At 43.0% G+C, this 12,415-nt stretch overlaps 1 protein-coding gene across 2 annotated transcripts; it reads right to left on the bottom strand.

Annotated features, from left to right (window-relative positions):
• Positions 1 to 622: 622 nt before the first annotated feature.
• LOC122768016 (NCK-interacting protein with SH3 domain-like) lies at positions 623 to 12,050 on the bottom strand. 2 transcript variants are annotated; one of them, XM_044023661.1, is made up of 13 exons: positions 11,690 to 12,050; positions 10,311 to 10,423; positions 10,022 to 10,232; positions 9,450 to 9,525; positions 8,712 to 9,241; positions 7,453 to 7,623; positions 5,941 to 6,027; positions 4,551 to 4,689; positions 4,384 to 4,464; positions 4,168 to 4,296; positions 2,464 to 2,553; positions 2,204 to 2,376; positions 623 to 2,114 (listed from the first exon to the last, which is right to left on the bottom strand). In XM_044023661.1, the coding sequence occupies exons 1-13, from the start codon at positions 11,858 to 11,860 to the stop codon at positions 1,890 to 1,892; spliced, it is 2,196 nt and encodes a 731-aa protein (XP_043879596.1). In that variant the 5' UTR covers positions 11,861 to 12,050; the 3' UTR covers positions 623 to 1,889. The 2 variants fall into 2 exon arrangements, with proteins under 2 accessions (XP_043879596.1, XP_043879595.1); XM_044023660.1 differs by having other exon boundaries at positions 8,712 to 9,244.
• Positions 12,051 to 12,415: the final 365 nt, after the last annotated feature.

Consider the following 12,415-nt stretch of genomic DNA (forward strand, 5'->3'; position numbering starts at 1 on the left):
GAATACAGGACCAGGAGTGGAACTAATGTTTAGATTTAAATATAGAGTGTCCTATACAATTGTTTTCAGCACAACCTAGGCAACCTGATAAAAGAAAATAATAATAATTCACCAACTATATAAACACACCTGAGCAAAAAGTACTCAAAATGTTTGAATTTAATTTGTAAAATTTGGAAATATGTCGCAGTTCGAAGTTCACTTGGCTTGTTTTTATGAACAAAACAAAAGAAAAACAGTCTTATTTTGTGACTTTTGCGCAATTATTGCTACTTTATATCGCGACTAATAATGTGATATAAAATGAATCATAACTTTTACTCAACAAAACAGAAGATGAACATTTTTTTAAAGTCTCAAGGGCACCAGCAGCTTTTTTTTTTTTTTTATCCATGTCTGTCAAATGCTATGATTTATTTATTTATTTATTTATATGTTTATTTCGGTCATTACATTTAGATCACTCATCACACATCAGTGTAGTGATCAGTGGCATTTTGGATTGTAAAGATGTGAGTGTAAGGACAGGTCACACTAAATACTATAAAACACTTTAATCCTGTAGAAGCTGTTTTAAGAAATAATTAAAAGCACTTCTCAACAGCAACGATCAGACCACTTCCACTGTTAAAATATAACTTTATTAGTTTACGTATTACACAGTCATAGCAGTGTTGCAGACAGTGTTAATCATGGAAAGGAAATTCTCATGTCTCTCGCTCTCGTTCTGTAATACAAACTGTAAATAGACGCACATCAGTGAGTGAACATTAAGTAAGAATCTGATATCACCTCTGACTTGCGCCCACCTTCCCAGATACAGTTTTCCAGAGAGAGAAGCACGACAGGGACAAAAATAGACCAGTTTTAGTGGAAGATGGGAGAACAACATCAGTCGGGGAAGAAACAAGTAGAGAGATATGTTACTGGTTAAAAAGTAAGACCACAAGGAGTTAAAAGAAATGCCCAGTATCGTCTCTACCACGTCTGGATTCTCAGTAGGATTGTGAGATGACGATTCCAAGTGGAAATCCAAAACCACTTGAGTTAGTCACACTTTTTTTCCTCCACGTCAGCCAATGCTCTGTATTTTACAGCCAAAGCTTTATTGCAGCACAGGCGGGCTGAACATGAATGCAGCATACGGACTAAAAACCCTTGAGACGGCAATCTGTAAACGGTCAAATGACACTTCCGAGCGTTTGTAAAGCGATTAAAGACAAGAACCACAGAAGAGACTCGATCGATATGTAGCAGCAGCAGCAGCACGTTACTCAGCTACAGCTTAGTAATGACAACACGTGAGTCACGGTGTGCTTTTCCCACGACGATCATACACTTTTAATCTTAAATATATAGAGAGAGCGAGGGCGGCGGCTAGAAGAAGAGGTCAGTTTTCAGAACACTGCCCTCCTTTTTTTTCATTATTATACAGAAAATAATGCTCTAAGTAACACACGATAGTTTGGTCCCACTGTTAGGGAAGCACATAAAGAGTCAACAGTTTGTGTAGTGGCACTGTTATTCCAACGCATTTCAATTCTCTCTGCTTTGGTTAGAATACGGTTTAGTCACGGTCGTCGTAATTCGAAAATACTTTTGAGTTCAGTTAGTTTGAAATTATTATTATTATTGCTCAGAATTCACTGCGAGATAAGATCCAAGGCTTGGCCTCGAGTTTGGCTATTTTTAATCTCCAAGTATGACTAAATCTCACAGGTTTTATTTTTCCCCTTGATGATGCACAACAAAGACACTCTCTCAATACTGTAAGTCCAAGAAAACACTGGTAAACTGGTTTGCTTTTGGGTGTGGCACAGACATCAGGTACCTTCCCTGCAGTAGACGGGAGCAGACTACAGTGTGTGGTGAGCATGGTACTGATATGGTTAGTCCTTGTTCTCACAGATCTGCGGGAACTCCTTGTAGACCTGCTGCACAATTAGCTTATCCATCTGTTTCGCCGTGGCACTCCCTTCGTCTTCTCCCGGATCTTCCTCCTCCCTGAGAATCCTCTGCAGCGCCCCCTGCAGGTCAGACAGGCGGTGCTGGTGCTCGAGGTAGTCCGTCGAGCGCATTATGGAGTGCATGAGGGAGAGGTACTCCATCCGCAGCTTCACAGGGAGAGAGTGAGAGGAGTGAGAAGCTGTTAATCTGGTTAACGCCTGAGAACAAGAGGCCGTGCAGCGTGCTCGTCTCTCACCTTGTCTCCAGGTGAAAGGTCAGATATTTGCCGTACGGCGATGTCGATCATCACCATCATGTCAGTGCGATAGAAGATGTCGGCCGTCTCTCTGCTGGCGAACAGGTCCTGCAGGAACTTGAGCACCGAGTGTGGTGCAGGTGGAGTGTGTTTGAACATACACACGGGGTCGTCTGCGGTCGACAGGACAAAACATGAGGAACGAGGAAGACGATGAAATGACAGAATAGAAATGACATATGAAAAACAGGTCACTTTACCGCCTCTGTTCAGAAGCAGCAGAACTTTCTCTGATAGAATCTTGACGTTCTTCTTCTTCAACTCCTGCATGATCACGTTGTCGCTGGGAGCTGAGTGACACAGATGACACAGTTATTCTCAGAGTATCCACTTATTACCGGAAGGCACTACTGTAGAAATGATTATGGGAGGAACTGCTGGAGCAGAAGAGGAAACACAGGCTTGGTGATGAAGGACACTAATGGCGTGTTTCCACTAGCGCGACTCGACTTGACTCACCTCGGCACGGCACGGCACGGTTATTTTGCTTTTCCATTACTGACAGTACCTGGTACTTGATACTTTTTTTTAATACCTGCTCAGACGAGGTTCCAAGCGAACTGAGCCGATACTACTCATGACATTGGAAGACGCACAAGAATCAAAGCAAACTGTAGATCGGTTAAAAAGACTTAACAATCCTGAAAACATGTGTTAATCTCCAACATTGAGCAAGGAAATGTCTAAAATCTCAGTACTGAACAAATCTTTTTCAATTAACTGATTCTAATGATTCAGTTACGTCAAAAACAATTGCTTTACAAGTCACTAGTCACTAGTTTGTGTGTGTGTGTCGCGTAAAAAACAAAGTCACAGCAGTTTCATGCAGTCGTCCTGTAATGACTCCGCCCACGTTGAGGAGGTACTACATTGTAAACCGTGTAGAGTCAAGACGGTACTATGTAGTGGAAAAACACCATAAGAATTGCCTTTGTCTAATAATAAATTAGACTGTGTCCCACCTCCTTTAACAAAGGTGACCGACCCCATCGCTGTGTCAATACTGATACGCCTCGGAGCTTTTCAGATTGTTCAGTCTCTAGTGACAAAGTAAATAAAGTGACTGAATGTTCGGGTTAGCTCGAGATCACTCCTTCAGGTCGTTCTCCTATCCCACAACACACAGTAAATCTAACAGTGTTTAAGAAACACCAAAAACAGTACATTTGATTCTTTAAATCTATCATTAGTTAGGAAATACCGGCCCTGTTGCATTATATACACAGTAAAAGAGTCAATTTAGCTCTTTTATATTTAACTCTTAGTGTAAAGTTGACACTAAATGCGTTTTAACACAAATCCAGATTGAATCTTAATTTTAATCCCCCGTGTGACACTTTTTATTGTTACTATTATTACTAAAAAGATAAAAGAACAGTTCTCCTACATCGTTGAACAGCACTTCAACGAGCAAATTAATTATAGCTGTGTCTCATTATACAACCAGAACGTTTTCTACAGTACAGGTCATAATGACAAAGGATTATTTATTTTTGATCGATCGTGGAACACGTTTGCAGAGGGAGAACGAGAGAGAGAGGAGGAGAGAGGGATATAGGGATGGAGAGAGAGAGGTTTTAGTGTCAGGCACCATTATCCTTCAGCTGTGCGTGAAAATGTTTGCCTTCCAACTGCAAGACAAATGCACGGACAACCTGAGGAGTGACTGTGAACCGCCCTCTCCTCCCGCAGACTCCTCCCTCCCTGATGTAAACATCCCACAAGCAATCAATCAATAAAGCCAGAACAGCAGTTTGGATGGAAACCAGTTCAGCGTGGCACAATACTGTAGAAGGGACGTTGAAGATCTTAAAAGTGATGGAGTGCAGCCATCTTTCACTTTATCAGGTTTGACAGCTAAAACATCTGCTGTCAGAAAGGACTCATGGTTGAGGTGAGCTCACTTGTGTGGTGCAGGTTGAAAGCCAGCAGGAGGTTCAGGAAGGTGTCGGGCAGCTGCTCTGTGGGATCGGACGGGAGACCGTCCTCCACGACGTCCAGCATGAACTGAACAAAGTCAGAGTTCAAGTGTTCTGAAAGCAGAAGACGGTTAAAGCAACTTCATCACATTTGTTATCGATGATGATATCGACGTATGACATCAGCAAAAACCCTCATACCATAGTGATGATATGGCACCTGTTCACCCATAGAGAAGATCATAGTCAGCACCAACGCTGTGTAACACATTTTCTGGTGCTCTGAGAAAAGAAAAGGGAAAAAAAATCAAAGTGAGGAATCTGAGGTCAGTGAAGAGAAGGAGGAACAAGGTGCAGCGTGTTCTCACCTTGTGCATCGGTCTGCAGGTCTCTGGCCAGCACCATGGGGAGGTTGGAGTTGAGCAGGGTGGAGATGAGGGTGGCGTCCAGGCTGCACATCGCTCCGAACACTTTGAGCAGCAGCAGCTGCAGCGTCACGCGGTTCTCCTGCGCGGTCACACGGCGGCAACGATAAGCATGTAAACTGACACTGTGATTACACATTTAAAGGTAGTGTTGGAGTTCCTGGGGAAAAACAGGCTACATTTTCAACTCAAAAGTCCAAGCCCCTTTCTTCAAACTTCCCTCCGAAGCCACGCCTCCAGAGCACAGGGACGCACAGGAAGTCTCAAGTCTTTGCCCTCAAGTCTCGAGTCAAGTCCCAAGTCGTGCAGTTTGAGTTTCGAGTCCTTTTAACCACAGAGTAATAATATATTCACACGGATCATGTTTACTTTTAAAATCTGTATTAGAGCTGAAAAGATTAATTGATGAATCTACTAAATTAATTTACTAAATTAATCGACAACTATTTTGATTTCCGATTGTTTCAGCTTCTTAAATGTGAATAGTTTCTTTATTTCTTTGCTCTGGATAACAAAAAAATCATTCAAAGTGAATCATTTTGGTTTGAGGACAAAACAAGACATTTGAGAACATCATCATTTCCAGGTTTGACGAACACGATCAACATTTTTTAAGGTTTTCTGATATTCTGAACACCAAACAATTCATCGATTAATCGAGAAAATAATCGACAGATTAATCAATTATGAAAATAATCGTTAGTTGCAGCTCTAATCTGTATTTATTTATTAAAACAAGTGCAACTGAAATTTAAATAACCAGTCATTTAACATTTAACTCCTATTTTGCAAGAATATTCTATAATATTATATAATTTAAAAGTACTTTACACAGTGAAAGATACCGAGCAATCCTTAATATTTTTTAATCTTAATCTAGGGAAAGCAGCAAGTCTTTTCAAGTCAAAAGGCTCAAGTCCAAGTGAAGTCACTGACGTTAAAGTCCAAGTCGAGTCTAAAGTCATGTGACTCAAGTCCACACCTGCGGTGAAGTTTTTTTGGATACTTGTTCAATTGACAATGTGATGATGAAAAACAACAAATACTACAAAATCTTCTAATAACAGTCCAGTAGAAACAGAGCTACCATGTCGTCACTCCAGAAAATGATCTCCCACTCTACCTTTAACTCCCCTGAAGCTAAAACTTACACAGAATATGCAAATAAAAACAAATACTACTTGAATGTTACTGTTGAACAGGTTCTTAGGTAAACATCATCAATTATCCCCCTCACCCTGTTGAATTATTGTTTTTCCTGAGCAGTTTAGGTCATACTAATGCTGCTGTTGTTGTTGTTGTTGTTGTTGTTGTTGTTGTTGTTGTGACTTACCATCTGATAATATGAAACCAGAGAATGCACGTTCTCGTGGTCGTCAGCCTTGCACATCCTCTTACACACTTCTGGATCAGCATCAGTCTGCGAGGTAAAAACAAATAAAGAAAAGCTTTTAGCTGCAACAACGATATTTAACAACAATTAAATACCATCACTATTTTACTGTTGCTTCATAATCTCAAACAGTTGCAAAGTCCCTGGACAGGCCCGGGGATTATGGAGCTCATTTAGAACTCATCCGGGTTTTGGTGAGGAGGGAATGGCCATGCACTCAATATTCGTCAGGTTGGAGTGTTTCCAGCTTCAGCCTTTAACCACCGCACTGATGGAGCAGCTGAGTCGTCTGAGCCTCTCTGATCCTATCAAACATGTCTGGGCTTCATAACCGGACATCTGGACGGGATAAGACAACGCCACGTGTTGATTTTAATTGTTTTTGTACTTTGTTTTGTACTCTGAGTGCAGGTCCAGAGTGTAACACGGAAGATTAATATTTTTGAATGAGTGTATAATCACTTTAAATCAAATATAGTTTGGATTAGAGATACATCCTCTCTGGTCTGCGAAGGCCCTCGCAGTCGGCTAAATGTCTTGATGGGGGGGAAAAGCGAGGCGTGAGCGTGTGAGCGTCTCACCATTAGATGTCGCTCCTTCTTAAACACTGGACCTTCTTTTTAACATCAGAAGGAAACCATGAGTGACATAAGTTAGTCAGGACGTTACACTTCACCAGAGAGGCAGCGACTGGCAAGACTGTCGGAAACATGAACAGTTTCAGGTGATTGACAGAGGTTGACGAGCTTCCTGCCTCACAAGACGCACATTAACATTCCCTCTAGAGCACAGGTGTCAAACTCGAGGCCCACAGGCCACATCCGGCCCCGCCATGCAATTATATTTGGCCCATGTGATAATATGTCTTCCACACTTATCAAGTTACCTTGCCAGTCAATAAATAAACAAATAAATGAGGTACTGAACCCCCCTCTGGCTCTGTGTGGGAGCCAAACACAAATTCTGTATTTGTGTTTGAAATCGATCAAGTGGAAAATCACCTGTTGTGAACTTTTTGTTATTTGACCTCATCTGGCCCTCGACTTGGACACAGTTTTTAATTTCGGCTCCTCTGTAATTCAGTTTGACACCCTTGACTCTAGAGTGAGAGACACGAGGAAGTGCCCTACTGGCTGCCATTCATCTGCGGCCTTTAGAGCAAAATATACATTTAAAAAGTGATGCAGCGCCTTTGTTTGCCGTGTGTGTCCTTTTAGAGCTGGATTTTCTTTATTTCTTAGCTCCACGTAACAAAGAAATCCTTAAAAGTGAATCATTTTGGTTTGTAAACAAACATTTCCGGGTTTGACAAACACTGATCCACGCAACAATTTATGGACCAAAAATAATTGTTAGTTCCTCAGAGGAAATGATATTCAGTGCTGTACAGAAAGTGTCCCTGCACAGGTATACACAGGTGTGTGAGAACGTGCACCCCGTCACTCCTCATACCAGTATCTTCAGCAGCTCCTCCAGGTAGCAGGCGATGAGAGCGTGATCTTCGTGCAGTGCCCAGCCACGCTGCTGCGAGTCGTCCCTGTGACGGGCGAGGTCGCTGAAGATCACCTCCAGCCGCTGCTCATCGTGACACACCTGGCCCCGCGGCAGAGCTGCGCTCAGGTCCTACGGAGCATTAGGAAACATTAGAACACACACACACACACACAAGTTTCTTATAACTTGAATTACCAGTAAAGAGGAACTCTGACTATCTTTCCTCTGACGTATGCCAGAGGTATAAAGGTATAACTTTACCTAGCAATTAAAACATATTTCATATGCGAGCAGACTTGTTAAAGCTACAGTTTCGGTCGGTTTTTTTTGTTGTTGTTGCTGAAGTTATTTTTCAACATCTTTTTGGTCCTGGTGAACAAAAAGGGTGTATGGTGCATCCATTGTCTGCATATGGGATCCGTCAAGCAATACTATCAGACCTGACTGAGGGAGTGTTTGTGTGTAAACACAGCTTTACTGTAAAAGAACCATTTGAAAATTATTTTATCATGGAATTAGGGGTGTGTGTTTATAAGTCACAAATTCAGACTTAAAAAAAAAAAAATTGTTGAATCAAAGTTATGATTCATTTTTAGTTGTGATATATGGTAGCAGTAATTGTGCAGAAATCACAAAATAGTGCGGTTTTCTTTTCTTTTTGTTCATAAAACGAGCCAAGTGAACTTTGACCTTTGAATTTCACAAATTCATTCCGATTTTAAAACGTTTTGACAATGACCTTTTTGCTCAGGTGTGTTTATATAGTTGGTGAAATTATTTTTTCCCCATCAGATTGTCTAGGTTGTGCTGAAAAAAGGATACAAGACACTCTATAATGCACATTCTTATAACCTCTGTATGTACTGTATGTTTTAACGTAGTAATGGAAACAATCGGCCAAAATGCTCTTGTGTTTTAAGGATTATCCATATTCCATTAAGAGAAGAAGTTGTAGGGTTTTATATCTAAAAACATCCTGTCGACATCTCTGCTGTATCAGAGCTTTGATTATTTCGGTGTCACAGGATGAGAAGAGGAAAAAACAGAAATGTCTGCCAAGAGAGAACCAGCAGCACTCTGTCTGACAGTACTGTACGCTCGAGTGGACACTCGAATCAAAAACAGGAAGTGAGAGAAAGCTGCATGTCAAAATGAGAAACAGCAGCTAAATGTGGATGGAGCTGTGTGACATGAAAGCTGACAAATCTCAGTCTGACCTTGCTCTCCACCAGAGAGACCAGAACCTGCTCCAAGGCCGTGGACGCCTGAGGTAACGCGGTCTGCAGATGCCCGACCACCACGCCGACAGCCACCCGCGACAGCTTGTAACTCAGGCCCGTGTTCTTCCGTACCAGCTCGATCAGTTCGGCCCCGATCGTCATGGGAACTGGCTCGGAGACGGTGGGGCTACCGGGGGGGCTTTCAGCAACAGACGGTGGAGCAACAGGCCAGTCACTTTCTGGCTGGCTCTCCACAGTGGGCTCTAAAGCGGGGGAGGGCTGCGGAGGCTGTGGCGCGGGGCTTTTCTTTGCAGGAGCAGACTCGGAGGGCAAAGTCTCTAGATGTGGCATAGCGGGCTTCACACGGGATGGCACAGGAGGAGGGGGGGTGCTGGAGACACTTGGCAAACTGACATCGGAGGAGACCAGGGAGTGGGAGGAGCCCGACTCTAAAGAGGTGGTGCTGATTGAGAGGGAGGGGGCCGGGGACGGAGAAAGAGAGGACACTCTGGAGGGGACCTCTGGCTCTGCTGACAGAGAGAGAGAGAAGGAGCTCCAGTTACAGAGAGAGAGGAGAGAGCGAGAACAGGAATGACTCGACTAAGAATAGAGTATGTTTATGTAGTAAAAGAGCTGAAGCAGGTAGCATCGGCTAAATGCAGTAATGCAATGTCTGACGCTGCGGTATGGTTTGAGAGGAATTAAAACACCGTGTTCCTGCTGATGTTCTCTGACCTGCAGGCTGTCTGTTCCTCTGTTTCTCGGGGGGAGGAGGGGTGATGGGGGCCGCGCGCCGAGGCTGGGGAGGCACCTGCAGGAGGAGATGCAGGCAAAGCTAAATTAGCGACAAGGAAAACAAGCAAACTGTCACAGGCGTACAAAACATCCAAGGGCATTAGAAGCTCCAAGTCCACTCATTTCTGAATTTGCACAACAATGAAATCAACAACAACATGGATTAGTCCATTCTTTTTTTTACTGCAACAGGTTCAAACTTATCATTTGATGATTAGATCAGTGGATTATTTGAAAACATTGGGAAACAACCACCACTTTTCTGGAATTTGAATAATTAATGCGTTATGAACCAAAGCCACGATCTAAAAAGATCTAATTAGAAAGGAAAAAGGGATAAAAACCAGATCCTCGAGTGGATTCTGCAGCTCGTGGTTCGGCATCTTAGCTGCTGAGCCTGGTGTCATTCATGAAACTAATTGAGACACATGTTTTGTTTACTTTGGATCAGATTTTATGAACGATGACGTGAAACTAGCAGCTTTCACTATACACGACACACACACACTTACCTGGTAAAAGCCTCGTTGCTCTCCTTGCATATTGTCCATGCTCCCTGATAACGGCACGCTTCCCTGACGTCCATAGTCTCGGTTAAGGCCATTGGGCGGAGGCGGAGTTTGACTGAGAGAGATTTCACTGCTGGAAGTCGGGAGTCCTTGTTTCTGACTGGAGGAGGAACTCCGACGTGCCAGCGTCTCCTTTCTGTGATGGATCAGTTTTCTGTGACAGAGGAGAATCACGTCTCACATGCAGAACATACATACAATTTATTATGTGGCGTGCTCTTTCTGAACTCACTGCAGAACATCTCGCTGCTCCAGATTGTATTTGCCTCCGTTTTTTAAGGCCACATTGTGGATGGCTTCGATCGCTCTGTCGATGGACTGCAAAACCTCGTCCTGCTCTGGAACCTAACATGAAAACATGAATTAAATATTCATTAACATGCATAATTATTCAACTTTAAACAAAACAGAGCATGGACATGGCTGGGGGACATGTGTGACTTCAGGCAGACAAAACTGGGGCTGTTATATAACCCAAAAAACGGGTCTTTTACACCCAGTGTTGCACATGCTCACTGAGGCCTCGCACTCTTTAAACCTCCAGAGCCAAAGCCATTAACAACAGGGGGAGAGAGAGAGACAGAGAGAGAGACAGACAGAGAGAGAGAGCATTCCTGTTCTGCCGGAGTCTGAGCCTATGATTTTACTAAATACATGCTCTGACTGGTTCAGGGTGAGTGAGGATCCTCGTGAGAAATGAGTTTCCTCACTATAGAGCAGACATGGGTGCAGTGCTGAAGTCTTGTCTCTGTCATACAGGAGTCGGGATCTTTAATAAAGGCCGTCCAGGACCACGCCTGGACTTATTTCTATGAATCATCACTTTGACTGAATGGAAAAGTTGCAACAAATGTGTTTTGGTCTTACTTTGGTCTCAATTAACTCCTGTTTTGTTCTGTTTAACTATTTAACCTGTTTAACTAACTGTTTTGGTCTTGTTCTCAGGCCCAAAACGTTTTGTTTTGGTCTCGTCTTGGTCACAATAAACCTTGTTCTTGGTCTCTGTGAACTCTGGTCTTGGTCTCAGGCCCATAATGTTTTGTTTTGGTCATGTCTTTGTCACAGCACACTGGTCTTAGTCTTGTCTTGGTCTCACACCCTTTGAGTCTTGGTCTTGTATTGGCCTCTCTGAACTCTGGTCTTGGTCTCAGGCACAAAACGTTTTGGCTTTGGTCTCAGCACCCTCTAGTCTTGGTCTTAGTCTTGTCTCGGTCTCACGCCCTTTAAGTCTTGATGACTAAATGAGAAATACTTGATAATAAACAGGCAAATAAAAGGTCTTCTGTTGTGGTGGTGGTGGTGCTCTTGGTCTGCATCTCCCTCTCTTCCTCTCCTGACTCCTGTCTCCTCTGCATCTCCTCAGTGTCGCAGTCAGCTGCTGCAGTGCACACGGCCATCGCTCTTCAGAAATGCAACTCCTCCAATAATTTATGTGTCTCTCAGCAAACCTGCAACAATCATCACTCAGCCTCAACCGTGACACACACACACACACACACACACTTTCCCTGCATCTGTATGTCTCCTTCCCATCAGCCCTTGTGTTGGCACTAACTCGATTCCTCCTCGGTTCATGATGCAACAACAGCGGCTCAGAAAGGCGGTGTTTACCTGAATTTTTTCGATGTACGAGGCGGGGATGTAGCCGGTTTCCCCCGAGCTGCAGCGGGACCCCAGCCACCAGTGTTTGTTGCTCCTCTCCAGGATTAGGAAGCTTTCCCCGGCCGCGAAGTGCAGCGAGTTGGGCTCCGCGGATCGGAAGGCGTACAGAGACCGGTACATACTTAAAAAAGAATAATGAAAACTCAAACACGTGAATAACACGCAGGAGGCGGTGTGTGGAAATAAAGAGTGTCCGAGTGAAGGATCCGCTCTGTGCGAGGGGTTTTAAAGAGAATATGGACCAGGCATGACCACTGCGGACTGCTGCTGTCTATTTACAATGTAGCTCGGTCATCTGACCTGTGACAGTTGCCGGGGAACACCACATGAGGGCGCTGTCACACCCTGAACACGCCCCCCAGACATTTTAATCTAAGGCAGAGTGAAGAGCAGCAGTCTCCAAAGATCACGTACTGTATAATAAACAATACTGTTACTACTACTATTATTACTACTACTACAAATAATAATAATAATTATAATGTGTTAATTATTTGTTGTCATTATTGCGTAATTAAGTGAAAACAGAGTTTTACAGTGAACGTATTTTGAAAAATTCGAACATCATAACTATTAATTATATTATATTATATTATATTATATTATATTATATTGTATTATATTATATTATATTAGAATCAAACATAATATTTCTTTCCAGTTAAAATGAAAACA

This window comes from Solea senegalensis, linkage group LG4 (genome assembly GCF_019176455.1).
Source record: "Solea senegalensis isolate Sse05_10M linkage group LG4, IFAPA_SoseM_1, whole genome shotgun sequence".
Classification (NCBI taxonomy): domain Eukaryota; kingdom Metazoa; phylum Chordata; class Actinopteri; order Pleuronectiformes; family Soleidae; genus Solea; species Solea senegalensis.